We start from the raw sequence: 20,094 nt of genomic DNA on the forward strand, positions 1-20,094 counted from the left end.
TGTCCTGGATTCCCGGGATTGCACTCCAGCGCCAACTCAAGTGAACTTCAGCTCTTTGGCTGCGCCAAGAACACTACTGCTTCAAAGGGTTTGTCCGGCCCAACGGCCCATAGCATGGAGTCACCAACCTTCTTAGATCTTCAGGGCTTCCCCTGAGCCCCCATTACTTAAAGGTCTGCCAATTGCAGCCCCTTATCTACTTGGGACACTCTCTCTGCTAATCTCTCTTTTTAACTGGGACCTCTCCCTGTCGCCTGCTTAAGACTCTTCTTGATAATGGTGCCCCGCTTCTGGGTCACATGATCAGGATATTTTTCAGTTTCTTTTTTACACAGGTGCACTGAGCCCGTGTTCTTGGCCAAAAAACTTCAAAACACCGGATTGCGCATATGGCGCCTGCACACTCAAAGCCTGTTAGGCCTTGAGCTCCAACCTCCTGCTCGACAAGGTGGCAAGTCGGATCTTTTAACAGAAGCCACCACCGGAAAAGCCTCCATCACCCTTTCAGATAGTGCATTCCAGATCTTAAAAGGTACTGCATCAAAAAAGTTCTTCCTTATGCTGCTTTTGATTCTTGTCAATGGGTAGTTTCTCCCTATCTACTCTGTCTAGACCCCTCACAATTTTGAACACCTCAATCAAATCTCCTTTAAACCGCTTCTTCTCCAAGAACTATCCAAGTTTTTCCAATCTATGTAACTGAAGTTCCTCATCCCTGGAACCATTCCCATGAATCTTTTCTGTACCTTCTCTAAAGCCTTCACATTCATCCTAAAATGTGGTGCCCAGAATAGGACACAATACTCCAGTTGAGGCTGAACCAGCGTTTTACAAAGGTTCACCATAACCACCTTGCTTTTGTATTCTATGTCTCTATTTACAAAGTCCAGGATTTGCCTTTTAAACCACTTTCTCAACATGGCCTACTGCTTTGAACTACTTGCGTACATATACCTCCAAGTCTGTTTCAGCACATCCTTTACAATTCTTTAGTTTATATTGTCTCTCCTCATTCGTCCCACCAAAATGCACCACTTTGCACTTCCCTGCATTGAATTTCCTCTACCATGAGTTCGTCCATTCCAGCATCCTGTCTATCCTCTTGAAGTCTAGCACTACCTTCCTCACAGTTGACTATACTTCAAAGTTTTATGTGATCTGCAAATTTTGAAATTGTGCCATGTACACTCCTGTCTAAGTCATTAATATAGATCAAGGGAAGCAGCGGTCCTAATATCAATCCCTAGGGATCATCTCTAGATACTCTCCTTCAGTCTGAAAAATAACCGTTCGCCTTTATTCTCTGTTCCCTGTAACTCAGCCAACATCATATCCACGAGCTTCAACTTTGCCTATCATGTGACACTTTTGGAAGTTCATGTACATGACAGAAGCCACATTACCCTCATCCACCATCTTACCTCATTAACAAAACTAATCAAGTCAATTAAACACAATTTGGCTTTAAGAAGTCCGAGCTTGCTTTCCTTAATTAATCCACACTTGTCTAAGTAACTGTTAATTTTGTTCCAGATTATCGTTTCTAAAATTCCTCTCATCACAGTGGTTAAACTGGTAGTTGCTGAGTTTATCTTTACAAGGTAGTAAGGAGGATCAGAAGGTTATGGCCAGTACCACTTCAATTTCCACCCTTACTTTAGCGCTTTAGAATGCATCCTGTCTGATGACAAAGCATCATTTTAATATAGCCAGCCTTTCTGCTATGTGATCCTTATCAGATTTTAGTCCATCCGCTATCTCAACTATCTCCTTTTTCAGCATGACTTCGGTAGCATCTTCTTCCTTGGTAAAGACAGTTGCAAAGTACTTATTCAGCACCATGCCCTGTGCCTCTACATCTAGGTCGTCTTTTTGGTCCCTAATCGCCAGTAGCCCTCCTCTTACTACCCCTTTACAATTAAATGCCCATAGAAAACTTTAAATTCCCTTTCATTTTAGCTACTAGTTTCTTCTCATCTCTCTTCATCTTGTACTTTCGTTTTGCACTTCCCCTCTGAACTTAATATATTCACCCTGGCTCTCACTTGTATTATTTACCTGACATCTGCCATATACCCTCTTTCTCTGCTTCATCCTATTCTCTATCTTTTTCATCATCCAGGGAGCTCTGGTTTTGGTTGCCCTATCTGTACCCCTCACTGAAATACCCAAATTATCTCTTTAAAGAGGCCAGGCCAATCTCAACCTGCTGAAATTAGCCCCACTCCAATTAATTGTTTTTATTCGACATTGCTCCTTGTCCTTTTTTATAGCTAATCTAAACCTTATGATTCTATGGCCATTGTTCCCCAAATGCTCCTCTACTGATATTTGATCCACTTGACCCATTTCCCAAAACCAAATCCACCAAAGGCTTGTTGGGCTGAAAGCGTACTGATGTAGAAAATTCTCCTGAACGTACTTTAGAGCCTCTTGCCCCTCTCTGCCCCTGATACTATTACTATCCCAGTCTATGTTATGAGAATTGAATATTATCACCACGCTGTCGACTTGCACTTTTTTAATTTCCATGCAAATTTGGTCCTCTATATCTTTCCGGCTAGTTGGTGGCCTACAGAATACACCAGTAGTATAATGGCACCGCTATTGTTTCATAACTTTAATAACACAGATTCTATCCTTGCCTCTCCAGGAAATCCCCTCTCTCCAGCACTGTCAAGTTCTCCTTTATCAATACCACTGCTATCCTCCCTTTTTTGCTTTCCCTATCTCTTAACACACAGGAATATTTAGTAGCTGGATCTCCGTTGTCACCTTAACTTCATATTCCTATGTGGCACACGCAGCTCACTAAACTTTTTTGCTATGCTGTGTGTTTACCTAAGTGCACCGTAAACCTTAGATTGTAGGAATAGATTTAATCCTTGGCTTAAATGGTCAGGGAGAATACTAACAAATTAATTAATAATGCTCTTTTCATCTACCAATGGTAGATCACTCCTGATCTATCAATGGCTCAGGTAAAGTTATTTATTTCCATTGTTTTTATGCTTATACCAGCAAGATTACTGAGTAACACCATGACATATCACCTATAGAGAGGTAGGAATCTGCATTCATGTAAAGAGCCTATAAGCTTTACAAATTTAAAACTGGATAATAACTCAGTGAAGGTTGATATAGCAAACATAGAGTTACTAATAGTACTAAATATATGCTTAATTTTTGAATTTCTAAGCAATTCCCTAGGACATTTCTTAAGCAGCTTACCATAAATTCCACACAACAGGCTTGCTAGCAAAGGTTCTATTTATTCTTTCATAGGATGCAAGCATCGCTAGCAAACAAAAGTCTAAATTTAATTGCCCTCGAGAAGTCCATATTTAATTGCCCTCGAGAAGGTGGTGGTCACCCGCCATTGAGAGCTGCTGCAGTCCAAATGGCATAGGTACACTCAGAGTGCTGTCATAGGAAGGGAGTTGATGCCAATGGAATGAAAGTTTAAACACTAAACTGACGGGGGTGAGAAGGCAGGGGAGTGGCACTAGGAGAATTACTCCTTCTGAGAGGCCGCAACGGCACAATGATCTTCTTCTGTGCTGCAACCATTCCATGATTCTATGAAATTTGTAAAAATCTGGCAAATTTTCTCAGCAACAGTAAAGTAATTCACATGTTGGGCCCCAAGGTTCCTCAAACTTCCTGCTAGTATGCTGCTTTTACTCTGTTGGAAATGCAGCAGCATCTATAAACATTGTCAGTACCACAACAAAGTTAACGCCATGTAATGGCAGAAAGTCTGAGGTCTGGCAGACCAATTAACAAGATTAAACCAATAATTCTGAATAAGCCAATTTCAACAGAAACCAAGGGGACAAGGGAAGTGAGTCTGAGTTTATGCGATGGAACATTTTTAACCTAACTGGTGATATTCACAGATTTCGTAATTTAAACATCAGTAATTTTAGTACAAGAACAAAGTAATGAAAGCCATCATGATCATCATATACAAGAAATAAAACTTGCACTTCAGCAATATCATAAAAATTTTCTAAACCAAATGCAAATTTAACATACCCTGTCATTCATAAGTAAATCTTTGACAATAAAATTTGCAACCACTGACTTCATCGGAGATGCAAACTGATCTGGTGCCAACATGGCAATGTGTCCCAAGGAGACGAGCGGTGTTATCAGTTGTTCTGGGGTGTCAGCATTTAGACTTTTGCTTAGTGGCTGGAAAAAACACAAAGTGTACATACACAGAATTTACAAAATGGTAAACTTCAGAAATCAATGATCTCAACACCCCATTGAAAATGTACTTGTCCCTAGTTTTAAATGCTTAATAAGGCCGCAAAATTTATGCATTAATCTAAGCAGTTCAGACCTTAACTGAGCCCAAAATTATGCATGTTAACTTAGGGCTCATTTTCAAATAACGTACAAATTCAGGCTAAGCCAGATGGCTTTCTATTTCATGTCGAAACTATTATCAATTCAACATTGAATGTTTAAGTCAAACATGAATCTAAACCCCAACTTGGATCTTTCAACATATCTGTCTCATTATTGCTCACATCAGTAGCTCATGAAGGAGTGATCTATATGCAAAATTATCACTCAGATTTTTAAATAATCATATAAAAATTATATTTTAGTCTTGGTGAACTGACGACCATCACCCTGCATGAATCTCATCAATGGAATCACCACAAGTCCTATTCCAGTGAAGACTGGAGTCAAAGGCTGTGATTGCACCAATTACTTAATTTTACTCGCTGGAATACTGTACCTCAACTCCAGCAAATTACCCACAGGCATAGAGATGATCTGAACAGATGGGGAACTGTTCAACCTACTCCGCCTTCATTCCAAAACTAAAACCACTCCAACCTCAATCACAGAGCTTCAGTTTGCAGATGACGCTTGTATGCCTCTAACTCAAAAACTGAGCTCTAGGTCACTGTTGACTCCTCCTCCAAAGCATATGAGAAAACATACCTTTCACCTGAACACCCAGAAAACTAAAGTCCTCTTCTAGCCAGCTCCCAACACCACCCAGTCAATTAAGATCAACAGCGAAATCCTGGAAAACATGGACCACTTTCAATATCTTGGGAGCCTTGGTGAAAGTAGACGGAGATGATAAAATACTTCATCACCTCCCAGTGTGCCAGCTCAGCCTGCGGTCGACTGAGGGAAAGAGTATTTCAGGATCAGGATCTCAAACCCAAGACCAAGGTCATGGTTTACCGGGCAGCAGTGTTCCCCATGCACCTATGTGCTTTGGAGACTTAGGACAACCTACAGCAGGCACCTCAAAGCACTGGAGAAGCACCACCAGCAGTACCGGTGCCTTTACAAGATCCTACAAATCCAGTGGCAAGAAAGGCAGTCCAACAGCAGGATCCTCTCCCATGCCAACTTGCCCAGCATCGAGGCACTAATCACTCAAAATCAGCTGCGCTGCAGTCCTTGACACCAGACTCCCAAAGTAACTGCTCTACTTGAAACTCTGTTGCAGCAGCAGGCTCCCAGGGGGACAGCAAATATGCTTTAGGGATGCCCTCAAAGCATCCCTAAAGAGGTCAAACACCCCCACTGACTCAAGGAACTCCTTGGCTTGTAGCCAACTGAAATCAAGGCGGCTCATTCAGGACTGCACTGAACACATCAAGAGACTTGTTGGGAATGCACAGAGGTGAAGTCAAGGAGTTGGAGGGAGCACACAAACCTCCAAACAAAACACCTACCCAACCCTTCAAGTGCCACCTGCCCCACATGTAGCAGAGTCTGCAGATCACGCATTGGACTTATCAGCCACCTCGGAACCCATTGAATCGGGGTAGAAGCAAGTCATCCTCAATCCCAAAGGACTGCCAAAGAAGAACTGAAGGTCATCACCCTGCCTGAACTTTCAACATAATGTTCTAATGAATATACTTCAAGACGGTTTGCCATACTATTAATGCTCTTGTCTAATCACGCCAATAACTTACGCACAGTATGAGCAAAGAATTAACTATAACCAACAAAAAACTGAGTTTAGATACCTCAAAGATCTGTGCCAATTGTACTTCTTTGTTTGTGAAGATAGCATGAATGCAGTGTACAGCTTGCTTAGCCTGGCGAGGGGTGCCTCTCTTTGCTTTCTGATGCAGGATGGGAATGAGTGTGCTGCAACAAGAATAATCAATTACTTTATTAATAACAGTTTGTAAGGTGACTATCTGTATTGCAAATTTCTAAGTTCGCATTTAAGTTTCCTTTACTTCGATCACTCAACTTCCCAGTAATGTTAAGTTTATATAAATTCAGAATGATCTACCTCATTCTTTCAATTGGGGGAGGGGGGTGGGATCAAAAAAGGGGTAAAGACAGTGGCGAGAGTAATCGGAAGATCTTGCTCAGATAGGCACTTTACAGCTTTCCGGACTTAACATTGAGTTCAACAATTTCAGACCATGAACTCTCTTCTCCGTCTTTACCCCTTTTTTAATCCAACTGTTTTTTTTTTTCATTTTAATTTTACTTTTTATTTATTTATTGAATCCTTTTTACCCCAACTCATCCCCACAGGGCCATCTGTCACTGGTTTCTATGTTGTGCTTTCAGAGAGTGCTGACCCTTGTTCTGCTATTAACACATTCTGCTCTTAGCTTTATGCCATTGTCAGCACCTTTTTTAGTCTTTACCACTACCGTTAACACTCTTTTTGTCTTGTGTCCATGACACCTTTCTCAAATCTTGTCTTAGCTCCCACCTATTCCTGACCGTCGATCTTTCTCCACTTGCTCCACCCCGTCTTAAACAGTATAAAATCCATCACATTTCTACTTCTCTTTAGCTGTGAAGAAGTCATACGGACTTGTAATGTTAACTTTGTTTCTCTCTCCACAGATGACCTGCTGTGTTTTTCCAACATTTTTTGTTCTTATTTCAGGTTTCCAGCATCTGCAGTATTTCGCTTTCTCTAGTCTCTACATGTAACTAAAGATCCACATCCATAATATTGGTGGTATTGTGGAATTGACACTGCATTGGTATTCCAGAGACCTAGGGTAATGCTCTGGGGACACGGGTTCAAATCCCACCTTGGCAGATGGTGAAATTTGAATTCAATAAAAAGCTGGAATTGAAAGTCTGATGATGACCACGAAACTATTGCTGACTGTCATAAAAACCCATCTGGTTCACTAATGCCCTTCAGGGAAGGAAATCTGCCTTCTTTACCTGGTCTGGCCTACATGTGACCCACAGCAATGTGGTTGACTCTTAAATGCTCTCTGAACAAGAGAAATTAAGGGCAGGCAATAAACACTGGCCTAGCCAGCGACATCCACATGCCATGACCGAATATAAAAAAATATATTGTTCCAGTAAATCCCATCTGAACCATCAAAAAAGCCTGACATCCTCTCTAAGGTCTGTTGTTCAGAGTTGGAAATGACACATCTGGGGACTAAACAGTGATTTATAAAAGTTCAACATATCTTCCTTGTATTTGTACTCTATGCTTCTGGAAGTCAAGAATCCAGTATCAGCTGTCTCAACTTACACTGTCACCAACAAAAAATTGTGTATGCATACCACTCAGCCTCTCTGTTCTTATTCTCCTCTTTAAAATTGGACCATTTAGTTTACATTGACTCTACTCAGTGTTTCTACCAAAACACATCACTTCACACATATGTAAGAGAAACAAGCTTAGTTATACTGAGAAAGAGAGATCAGAAATAGGAGGGAGAAAGATTATGACGACAGACTGAGGGCCATTATGGTAACATACAAGCAAAAAAACTTAAGCATCTCAGTTGGTGGGGAGGCAGTCATACCTACTGGAACATAGAAACTTAGGAACAGAAGTGGGCCATTTAGTCCGTCAAGTCTGTTTTGACATTCAATGAGACCCAGATGTTCTAACTCCATATCCGCCTTTGCCTCATATCCTTTAATACCTTTGGCTAACAAAAATCTATCAATCTCACTTTTAAAATTAGCAATTGATTGCATCACTTGCGGACGAGAGTTCCAAACTGCAACCAGGCTTTGCGCGAAGAGTTTCCTAATTTATCTCCTAGAAAGTCTGGCTCTATTTTTTAAGATTATGCCCTCTAGTCCTAGTCTCCTAAACTAGCAGAAATAGTTCCTCCCAAAATAACCTATCTGCTCCACTTCATTTCTTGAAAACTTTAATCAAATCACCTTTTAACTTCTTAAATTCCAGGGAACACAACCTTCTCCTTGTAGCTTAAGCCTTGAAGGCTAGGTGTCATTCTAGGAAATCTATGTTGCACTGCCTCCAAGGTCAATATATCAATATACTCTTATTAATGTAAGTGCTTGCAGTGCTCCAGGTGTGGTTGAACCTGGGCTTTTGGACAACTGAGGCACGACTTCTACCCTATTGTATGCTATTTGTCTAGATATAAAGGCCAGCATTCCATTAGCCTGCACCAACTCATAGGACAAACTCAGGAAACCTCCAAAAATCTTTGGCAAATCTGTAAGTCGGCCTAACTAAATTGCTAATAAACCAATGGACTGTTATTCAAGGCTACTAACTTGACACTATTCATGGAGTTTACTCTAAACTAAACATGTAGACTTTATCAATCTCGAACACTAAGCAAAATATCACCTTTCAAGAGGTGTGTGTAACCGTATAACATTAACCAGCAACAGGGCGGGTCTCCTGGAGTTGTTCTGATTGCCTAAGTGGGTCAGTGAATAATTTTCCAGACATTTTTCCTCCTAATTGACCTGGGTTTCTATTAGGTGTTGCAAACGTGGAACTGAAGACAAATTATTGACCTGGTTAGGAAAGTGGAAGGAGGCAGAGAGTAGGGATAATGGGCAGATACTCCAATTGTAGGATGTGACTACTAATGCCCTGCAAGAATCTGTGTTACGCCTCAACTATTCACAATATTTACTAATGACTCAGATGATGGAATAGAAAGTCACATATCCAAATCTGATGACACAAAGATAGGTATTTTGAACAGTGTGGATGGAAGCATAAAATTACAAAGAGATTTGATAGATTAAGTGAATGCACAAAATTATGGCAAATTAACTTCAATGTCGTCAAATGTGACATCATCTACTTTAGAGGTCAGAACAGGGTACTTTCTCAATGGTGAAATATGAGGAACATCATTAGTCCAAAGGGAGTTTGGTGTGGGTGGGTCCTAGCACATCGAACATTAAATTTTTATCAACAAATACAGAAAATAGTCAAAAAGGCTAATGGAATGTTGATCCATCTATCTGGGGAATAGAATATAAGGAGGTTGAAGTCATGTTTCAGTGATACAAAAGTGATGAAACAGTACTCCTCCATGTTGAGCACCACTTGGAAGCAGCACTGAAGTCCCCCACCCAGAATGTACGCTGGATGGGGGACTTCAATGTCCAGCACCAAGAGTGGCTTGGTAGCACCATTACTGACCAAGCTGGCAGAGTCCTAAAGGACACAGCTGCTAGACTGGATCCTTGGCCGGTGCGGAGGGGTGCGGGGGGGAGCCAACAAGAGGGAAAAACCTACTTGGCTTCATCCTCACCAATCTACATGTTGCAGGTACATCTGTTGGTATTGGTTGGAGTGGCCACCGCACGGTGGTGCGAGCATCAATCCAAAACAGGTACAGCTCTCATTTGAAAGAATTCAGTGAATCGGTGTCCACCAAATGAGCTGGCAGCCTGTTCCACAGATCCATAATTCGCTGGGAAAACAACTACATCGTAACATCGAACATATTTCTGCCCTTAGATAAGTGAGTTTATGAGCCTGGTCCTCAATTTATTTAGTTGAAGCAAACAGTCTACACAAACACAACCTATTGTCTTATTATCCATGAGGCTCTAATGATCATCAGCAGAAGCAGAATTGCGCTCAACCACAATCTGTAATCTTACAGCACAGCATATCCTCCACTCTATTGCCACCAAGGCAGGGGATCAATCCTGGTTCATTAAAAAGTGCAGGAGGGCATGCCAAGAGTTGCACCAGGCACACCTAAAAATGAGGTGTCAACCTGGTGAAGCTATAGCACAAGACTACTTGCTTGCCAAGCAGCAAGTGACAAACAGAGCTAAGCGACTCAGGCCTAAGTTCTGCAGTCCTGCTACATTCAGTCATGAATGGTGGTGGACAATTAAAAATTTACTGGAGGAGGCTGTTCCACAAATATCCCCATCCTCAATGATGGGGGAGCCCAGCCCATCAGTGCAAAAGGTAAGGCTGAAGCATTTGCAACAATCTTCAGCCAGAAGTGCCGAGTGGATGATCCATCTCACCTCCTCTGTAGGTCCCCAGCATCACAGATGCCATTCTTCAGCCAATTCAATTCACTCCTCGTGATAGCAAGAAACGGCTGAAGGCACTGGATACTGCAAAGACTATAGGCCCTGACAATACTCCGGCAATAGTCCTGAAGGCTTGTGCTCCAGAACTTGCCATCCCCCTTGCCAAGCTGTTCCAGTACATCTACCAGGCTATGTGGAAAATTGCCCAGGTATGTCCTGTACACAAAATCCAACCCAGCCAATTAACACTCCATCAGTCTACTCTGCATCATGAATAAAATGATGGAAGGAGTCATCAACAGTAGTATCAAGTGGCACTGACTCAGCAATAACCTGCTCACGCTCGCTCAGTTTGGGTTCCGCCAGGGCCACTCAGCTCCTGACCTCATTGCAGCCTTGGTCCAAACATGGACAAAAAAGCTGAACTCCAGAGGTGAGCTGAGAGTGATGCCTCTTGACATCAAGGCAGTATCTGGCCGGGTGTGGCATCAAGGTGCCCCAGCAAAACCGGAGTAAATGGGAACTAGAGGGAAAACTCTTTGCTGGTTGGACAGTCCTGTTGAGCACAAAGGAAGATGATTGTGGTTGTTGGTGGTCAATCATCTCAGTTCCAGGACATCTCTGCAGGAGTTCCTCAATGTAGCGCCCTAGGCCCAACCACCTTCATCTGCTTCATCAATGACCTCCCTTCCATCAGAAGGTCAGAAGTGGGGATGCTTGCTGACAATTGCACAAAATTCAGCACCATTTGTGACTCCTCAGAAACTGAAGCAGTCCATGTTCAAATGCACCAAGTCTCGAACAATATCCAGGCTTGGGTTGATAAGTGGCAAATAACATTCACGCTACACAAGTGCCAGGCAATGACGATCTCCAACAAGAGAAAATCTAACAATCACCCCATGACATTCAATGGCATTACCATCGCTGAATCCCTCACTATCACCATCCTGGGGGTTATCACTGACCAGAAACTGAACTGGACTAGCCATATAAATAGTGTGACTACAAGAGCAGGTCAGAGGCTAGCAATCCTGCAGCGGGTAACTCACCTCCTGACTCCCCAAAGCCTGTCCACCACCTACAAGGCACAAGTCAAGAGTGTTGTGGAATACTCTCCATTTGCCTGGATTAGTGCAGCTCCAACAACACAAAAAGCTCGACACCATCCAGGACAAAACAGCCCACTTGATTGGCACCAGGTCCACTAACATTCACCCGCTCTACCACTAACGCACAATGGCAGCAGTGCATCTCCACAAGATGCACTGGAGGAACTCAGCAAGCCTCCTTAGACAGCACCTTCCAAACCCACAACTGCTAGCATCTAGAAGGACAAGGGCAGCAGAAAGTTGGGAACACCACCACCTGGAAAGAAATATATCGCTGTTCCTTCACTGTCGCCAAGTCAAAATCCTGGAACCATCTCTCTAACAGCGCTTTGAGTGTACCTATCACAGAATCACAGTGCAGAAGAGGCCCTTTGGCCCATCGAGTCTGCACCGACATGTGAGAAACACCTGACCTATCTACCTAATCCCACTTACTAGCACTTGGCCCATAGCCTTGAATGTTATGACGTGCCAAGTGCTCATCCAGGTGCTTTTTAAAGGATGTGAGGCAACCTGCCTCCACCACCCTCCCAGGCAGTACATTCCAGACTGTCACCACCCTCTGGGTAAAAAAAGTTTTTCCTCACATCCCCCCTAAACCTCCTGCCCCTCACCTTGAACTTATGCCTCCTTGTGACTAACCCTTCAACTAAGGGGAACAGCTGCTCCCTATCCACTCTGTCCATGCCCCTCATAATCTTGTACACCTCAATCAGGTCACCCCTCAGTCTTCTCTGCTCCTACGAAAACAACCTAAGTCTATCCAACCTCTCTTCATAACTTAAATATTTCATCCCAGGCAACATCCTGGTGAATCTCCTCTGCACCCCCTCCAGTGCAATCACATCCTTCCTATAATGTGGCGATCAGAACTGCACACAGTACTCCAGCTGTGGCCTCACCAAGGTTCCATACAACTCCAACATGACCTCTCTACTTTTGTAATCTATGCCTCGATTGATAAAGGCAAGTGTCCCATATGCCTTTTTCACACCCCACTAACATGCCCCTCCAACTTCAGAGATCTATGGACATACACGCCAAGGTCCCTTTGTTCCTCAGAACTTCCTAGTGCCATGCCGTTTATTGAATACTTCCTTGTCAAATTATTCCTTCCAAAGTGTATCACCTCACACTTTTCAGGGTTAAATTCCGTCTGCCACTTATCTGCCTATTTGAGCATCCCGTCTATATCTTCCTGTAGCCCAAGACACTCAACCTCACTGTTAACCATCCTGCCAATCTTTGTGTCATCCACAAACTTACTAATCCTACCCGCTACATAGTCATCTATGTCGTTTATATAAATGACAAATAATAGGGGACCGAGCACAGATCCCTGTGGTACGTCACTGGACACTGGCTTTCAGTCACTAAAGCATCCTTCTGTCATCGCCCTCTGCCTCCTACAACTAAGCCGATTTTGAATCCATGGTATGAACTGCAGCGCTTCAAGAAGGCAGCTCATCACCATCTTCTCAAGGGCAATTTGGGATGGGCAATAAATATTGGTCAAGCCAGCAATGCCCACATCCCATGAATTAATAAAAAAAGTACTCCTTGTTGAGACAAAGTACCTCAGAGCAAAAGACAAGGCTGAAGCATTTGCAACCAGTTTCAGACAGAAGTGCTGTGTGGATGATCCATCTTGGCCTCCTCCCACAGTCCCCAGAACCACAGATGCCAGTCTTCATCCAATTCGATTCACTCCCTGTGATATCAACAGAAAGCTGAAGGTACTGGACTTTGCAAAGGCTATGGGCCTGATAACCTTCCAGCAATAGTACTGAAGATTTGTGTTTCAGAACTAGCCACGCCCCAAGTCAAGCTGTTTCAGTACAGCTACAACACTGGCATCTACCCGCCAACAATGTGGAAACTTGAAAAGGTATGTCCTGTCCACAAAAAGGACAAATCCAACCGGTCAATTACAGCCCCAACAGTCTACTTTCAATCATCAGCAAAGTGAGGGAAGGGCTAATCAACAGTGCTATCAAGCGGCACTTGCACAGCAATAACCTGCTCACAGATGCTCAGTTTGGGTTCTGCCAGGGCCAGTCAGCTCCTGGCCCCATTACAGCCTTGGTTCAAAGATGGATAAAAGAGATTTACTCCAGAGGTGAGGAGAGAGTGGCTGCCTTTAACATCAAGGTAGCATCTTGTGGCGTCAAGGAGCCCTAGCAAAACTGGAGTCAATGGGAATCAGGAGGAAAACGCTTCATTGGTTGCAGTCATACTGAGTACAAAGGAAGATGGTTGTGGTTGTAGGAGGTCAATCATCTCAGTCGCATGATGTCACTGCATGAGTACCTCAGGGTAGTGTCCTAAGCCCAACCATCTTCAGCAATGATGTTCCCTCCATACAAGGACAGAGGTGGGGATGTTCACAGATCGTTGCACAAATGTTCCGCACCATTCACGACTCCTCAAATATTGAAGCAACCCATGCTCACATGGAGCAAAACCCAGATAACATTCAGGCTTGGGCTGATAAGTGGCAAGTTACAATTGTACCACTCAAGTGCCAGATAATGACCATATCCAACAAGAGAGAATCCAATCATTTCCCCATGACAATAAATGGCATTACCATTGCTGAATTCCTCCTCTATCAACATCGTGGGCATGACCATTCAGCAGAAACTGAACTGGATCAGCCATATGAGTACTGTGGCTACAAGAGCAGGTCAGAGACTGGGAATTCTGCCACAAGTAACTCACCTCCTGACTCCCCAAAGTGTTTCCACCATCTACAAGGCACAAGGTAGGGTTATGATGGAATACTCTCCACTTGCCTGGATGAGTGCACCTCCAACAACACTCAAGAATCTCGACACCACCTAGGAAAAAGCAACCCGCTTGATTGGCACCCCATCCACCACCTTAAACATTCACCCTCTCCACCATCAACGCACAGTGGCAGCAGTGCGTACCATCTACAAGAAGCACTACAGCAACTCAGCAAGGCTTCTTTGACAGCACCATCCAAACCCACGACCTCTATCACCTAGAAGCCCAAGGGGAGCTGATGCACGGGAATACCACCATCTGCAAGCACCCCTCCAAGCCACACACCATCCTGACTTGGAACTATATCACTGTTCCTTCACTATCGCTGGGTCAAGAGCCTGGAACTCCTTCCTAACATCACCGTGGATGCACCTACACCACAAGGGCTGCAGTGGTTCAAGAAGGCGACTCATGATCACCTTAAGAGGAATTAGGGATAGGTAATAAATGCCAGCGACTCCCAAATCACGCGAAGGATTTTTTTAAAAAGCCCTTGTTACACCACACCTGGAGTAATGTGAGCAGTTTCAGATGCCACATCAGAGGAAGAAGATTGGCCTTGAAGGACACGCAGCACAGATTTACAAGAATGATCTCGCCCACAGTTAAATTCCGAGAGCTTTCACAAACTATAATTACATTCCCTGGATTTTAGAATACTAAGTTGTCATTTAATCAAAAGTTTCCAAAATATTCAAGTGAACAAACAGGGTAGAGAGAAACTATTTCTGCTGGCTGAAGTGACTTGGAGGCGTAGTATAAAAATTAGTGCCAGACCTTTCAGGCATGAAATTAGGAAACAGTTCTATGTGCAAAGGGTGGTAAAAGTCTGGAACTCTTTTGTGAAACACTGATTGATGCAAGGTCAATTTAAAAATGAGTGATAGATTTTTGCTACCCAAAAGATTTTAAGGTTGTACGACAGAGGTGGAAATCTGGAGTAAAGGCATACATATGGAGTCAGGTCACAGGTTAGCCATGATTTCACTGAATATTGCAACACTCGATGTGTTAGTAGCCTCTTCCTGTTCTTTGGGTATTCCGCCTCTGCCTGGAGATCGCATGGCTTTTGGGTGCAGTGCTGAATGATGCCCAAGGCAACTAAATTCCACAGGACTGGTTGGATGGACCTGACCATTCTTATATACTCAACCCGCAGTTAACTGGTTGTCATTCTGTTTAGTTTCACATGCATGCAGAGAAACTTCACTGCTAGTGGCTGCCATTGGGTAGTGTTTGGCCCAATCTGAGTACAAAAAGCTTTGGTGTGATCAATGGATTGAATTACTGAATCCTTTGCCATGATTTGATGTCACTGGGTCCTTAAGAAAAACATGCATTTTTTCTCCAAAACCTAATTTTTTCCCTCATTACTGAATTTGCAGGGAGCTCTGTTTCATGGTCAATATCTCACCCAGTTAGCAGATAAATTGTATAAACCTGTGTAGGTTTTAAATATAGCCAGTAAACTGGAAAAGAGCACCAAGAAGTCCAGTACTGGCTGAGAAGGGAAGCAAACAAATAGTAAGATGGACTTTGGGGAATGAACAAAAGTTGCAAAAAGCGCACCATAAAAGATGACAAGAGTGATGGTCCACAATGGTACATATAATGGGCAACACGAGTATATACAGTTGAGTGAGTTAGTGTGTGTGATGGGAGGACAGAGCGAAGTGGACAGCACAAAATGAGCTGTATGATTGAAGACAACATGAGACAAGGTGGCTAAAGAACCACCTGTTTCACATGGCTTTGTTCTGTTGCCAACATCTTCGCCAGATCCTTCCACTCAACCTCCTTCCATCTTACCTGTATCACTCACCCAGTTTTTGACCATACGGCCCACATACAAAAGAATAGAAACATGGAAAACAAATAAAAGCCAGACAAAACACAAAAAAGGGAGAACAAAAACTATATGATGCAGATACAAAATGCAAAGTGGAGCAGTCCAGTCAGGCCCAAAAAATTAAGTCTCAGAAGACAGATGGCATACCCAATGACTTATCAAGGGTAATGTTACTAGACATCTAACCATGCACATAGATAAATTTTTCTACAATTGCATTATCTATAATTGACTACTTGGAACACATACAACTTCGCAAATTTTCTCTTGTAAAGAATGCTTTCTTCCAAATAAGGGACTTACGAACGAATCTGCAGAAGGTCTGTCTCTATTTTGTGTCCAGTGTTTCTGAAGATTTGAATGGCAGCTTCAGCTACTTTATCATCCTCCATCTTTAGACATTGCAAGAGCGATTCATATGTCTCTGAAGAGTGGAAGGAGGTGGGGTGTGTGAATGATAAAACCTGTAGGACAGTGATTGGGAAAAGATAATGAAAGATTTTTCAATTAACTTTTTCTTCTTTAACATAATGCCCTAATTATTTTGAATAAACCATCTTGCCAAAATAATTCTGTCTTCAACAGGGACTTACATATTAAAACAAAACCTAGAAGCTGATTCATTATGGCTACAAATTTTTGAAAGTTTCATGAAATAACGATTGAATTAGACGGCAAAGTGAAATTAGGTCAGCAATCCAAAATACAAATACAAATTACAATTACAAAGACAAGGTCTTCACCCTTCTTGGAAGTCCTACACAAAGTACTGAAACTCAAAATTTAAACTGGTATGAAGTTTAGAGCTTTACGATCAGAAATTTTAACAGGCGAATACCTTAAGCAGCTCCAAGCCTGCCCTGATTGCAGAATCGGGTGTCACACCTTCCTCTTCATCATCTGCAGTCCCTTCTATGGATTTGTTCATTAGTTTCACTAAAGAGCTGCAAAATGCACAAAACATCTGTAGTTTAACAGTTAAGGCTATTTGAGTGAAAACAAGTGAATTTTAAAAATGCAGATTTTTCTTTGAACTGTGCAACTCAGGAAGCAATTTCCCTATTTTCCTTCTACCTGTGAACATCTGTGGTTTTTTTGTGTTAATGGAGCGATGCAAATGCAAATTGTTTTTAAGTACCAGAGATTGATTTGCAGGGTGTTGGATTAGATAACCCAGAATCCCATTTTATCATGCTGTATGTTCAAAGATGGGCAGACTAGTAATGTGTCTGATATTTCAGGAATTCTGGGGAATGAAAAAAACTGCTCCAAATTCCAATTTTCAGACTTGTCAGGCTACAGCTGACAGCTAAGTCTGTGTCCAATTTTCTTGCAAATAGGCATGGCAGGAACACCACTCTGAGAATATGCCCTATTCCTTAAATATCAGTTGCAGGGATGGTCATCCCTAGCTTCATCAATCTGACACTTTGTATCCTATAAGGAGTGGTCATCCACAAAGTAGGTACTCCTGTTTGCCACCAATGGAGCTGTAGTGATAAGTGCCCAAAATAGATCTCTCCACCACAATGAAGGTAGCTCTCCATTATATAGCTGATGAGAATATCAAAAGTTTAGGAACACAGTTGCTTCAGGGAGCTTCACTCTACTTCATTTTACTGCTAGGTCACATGAGATTCTGGGCTCAATGCTGCATTTACATTATGATGCTAGTGTAAAGCGAAATGGTTTTGTACTGACACTAAAGTTGCAGTATAAATAAAACTCAGAAACATTGTACATTAATCAGTTTAACCATGAAAAAACACAATTACAGAACCAGTAATATAGTGAACGTTCAATTATTGTTATACTTCAATGGAAGGGGAAAATAAGTTAAAATTAACATGTTAGCTAAATTATATCTCTCACTATCTCCTTAGCAGTTAAAAGCTTCTTCTGAAAAATATTACAGCTAGTTGCTGAAATTAAATTGCTGCAGGACAAAACTTAATTTCTAAAACGATTAAATTCAGTTAATATTTTGTACAATTTTATTCAATTCAGCAATGTGCGCTTTGCTCCTATAGGCTAGCAAGCTCCTCTTGACTGCATTATGTTGAGTTCTTACAACTATACAGACAAGTATCAAGAAACAATAGGCAAGCAGAATGCAGGAATGAGAAAGGCATGCATGCAAATTGGTCAGCAAGTGTAAAAATAAGTGCAATTCTAACATCTACTCATGAGACAAAAAAGAAATCAGCAATACTGTCCCAGAGGTATTTAAAAGGTAGAGCAGGCATCCCTGATCTACAAAGGTACAAAACCAAGTATGACTTAACACTGATAAAATAATTAAATTTATAGTATTATTTGAATTACTTTATATTTATTCTGAGATAAAAAAGACTTAAATCCTTTTTCAAGTGTTAGTTATTAAATTCACACAACCAATATTCCAGTCATACACTCAGCATTAACAAATTTTGCAAAACACTGTTTTACTTAATAACAAATATTTTGAAAAGCATACCTAATAGCTTCTGAATCGATGTGTACTGGTGCAATCCTCTCCAGTAAGAATTTCACCATTTCGAGGAAGGGATTAGTAGGCTGTTTAGGATTTGCTAGTTTACGTGTAATTTCTCTCTAATAAATAAATAAAAAGTATTGTTTAATGGTGTAGTGGTATTGTTACTAGTAATCCAGAGGCCTGGACAATGCTCTAGAGAGCACAGCAGCTGGTGGAATTTAAATTTAATTAACTAATAAACTTGAAGTAAAAAAGCTAGTTTCAGTAATGGTGACTATCAAACTGCTGGATTGTCGTAAAAACCTATTCATTCACTAATATCCATTAGGGAAGAAATCTGCTGTACTTAACAAGTCTGGTCTATATATAACTCCAAACTACAACAATATAGTTAACACTTATTTGCCCTGTGAAATGACCACTGCACAGTCCTTGTAGAGAAAAGTCCTGTCTTTACACTGAGAGCACCCTCCATTGTGTTGTGTACCACCAAGTTAAATGGGATAGATTCAGACAAGATGTAACACCTCAAAACTAGGCATCAATGAGGCACTGTGTTCCATAAGTACTAGAAGAGTAGTATTCCACCACTGTAATCTCATGGCCTGGCATTTCCTTCACTCTACCATTCCAGTCAGGACCCATGCAGAGTGCAGAAGAGCATGCCAGGGGCACACCAGGCATATCTAAAAAGGAGGTGCCAGCTTGGTGAAGCTACAACACAGGACTACATGCATGCCAAACAGTTGAGACTGGATATGACAGAGCAAAGTGATCCCACAACCAACAGATTAGGTCAAAACTCTGCAATCCTGTATCATTCAGTCATGAAATATGGTGGACAATCAAACAACTACATGAGTCAAGATGGCAGAGTGGCGGTTGCAGCAACAGTGGGACCAATGCAGGGAGGAGTCGTCTTGGTACTTTGAGTAAGTGAACACCCTGAGACTCGGGGCGTGAAACACGGTCCCTCATGCAAAAAGGTTGGATAAGCCTGATCTATTTGAACTAATTTGATCAACTGGTGGGCAGTTCTGGACCAATCATATTTTTTCAAGACAAGTCTTGAGAATATCAGCACAGAATGGTGAAATGTGAGGTCATGGAGGAGCGAGGGAGAGAAATGGGGTTTATAGAGTCAGGAACCATCAATTAGACCTTCCCTTAATCCACTGTTGTGCACAAAGTGGAAAAAATATGAAGTTTTTGAGAATCAATTGATGTATTTAATACATTGGTGTTGAAAATGAAATAAGTTCCTTTCAAAATTTAGACATTTCTTAAGGGAACTTTGAAACATGCCTAACCATTATTTTATGTGAAGGCTTATTTTCTTTACGACCGACGGCATTTGACTTTTTTTTTTGCGATGCCAAGGGTGTATATTTTCTAGTGTGAAAGCAGAACTATATATATTTGAGCTTTCTGGTCACTGTGCTGTGGAATCACCAAGGTTTGGAAATAAAATGGTGAGTAGGGTTGAAGAGAGTCTAAATTTTTGTTAATTTTAAACAAAAATGACACTGAACTTCGCACTCAATAGCAATAAATCTAACTTCTGATAAATATACAAAATCAACATTTTTTGG

At 41.9% G+C, this 20,094-nt stretch overlaps 1 protein-coding gene and 1 long non-coding RNA gene across 7 annotated transcripts in view; one reads left to right on the forward strand and one right to left on the reverse strand.

Moving 5' to 3' along the window:
* The window catches only part of LOC144683608 (uncharacterized), a 559,012-nt gene that overhangs the window by 237,431 nt on the left and 301,487 nt on the right, over positions 1–20,094 (forward strand). The gene's annotated exons all lie outside the window — the stretch shown is intronic.
* pds5a (PDS5 cohesin associated factor A) overlaps positions 1–20,094 on the reverse strand; it is a 244,986-nt gene that overhangs the window by 57,040 nt on the left and 167,852 nt on the right. For all 6 annotated transcript variants that reach the window (XM_078546583.1, XM_078546588.1, XM_078546568.1 and 3 more), the window contains 5 exons: positions 18,503–18,618; positions 16,865–16,970; positions 16,330–16,490; positions 6,018–6,141; positions 4,039–4,197 (listed from right to left, as the gene is read on the reverse strand). In XM_078546583.1, coding sequence (XP_078402709.1) covers positions 4,039–4,197; positions 6,018–6,141; positions 16,330–16,490; positions 16,865–16,970; positions 18,503–18,618 — 666 coding nt within the window. The remainder of the gene's footprint in view (positions 1–4,038; positions 4,198–6,017; positions 6,142–16,329; positions 16,491–16,864; positions 16,971–18,502; positions 18,619–20,094) is intronic.

This window comes from Cetorhinus maximus, chromosome 1 (assembly GCF_964194155.1).
Source record: "Cetorhinus maximus chromosome 1, sCetMax3.hap1.1, whole genome shotgun sequence".
NCBI classification, from domain to species: Eukaryota; Metazoa; Chordata; class Chondrichthyes; order Lamniformes; family Cetorhinidae; genus Cetorhinus; species Cetorhinus maximus.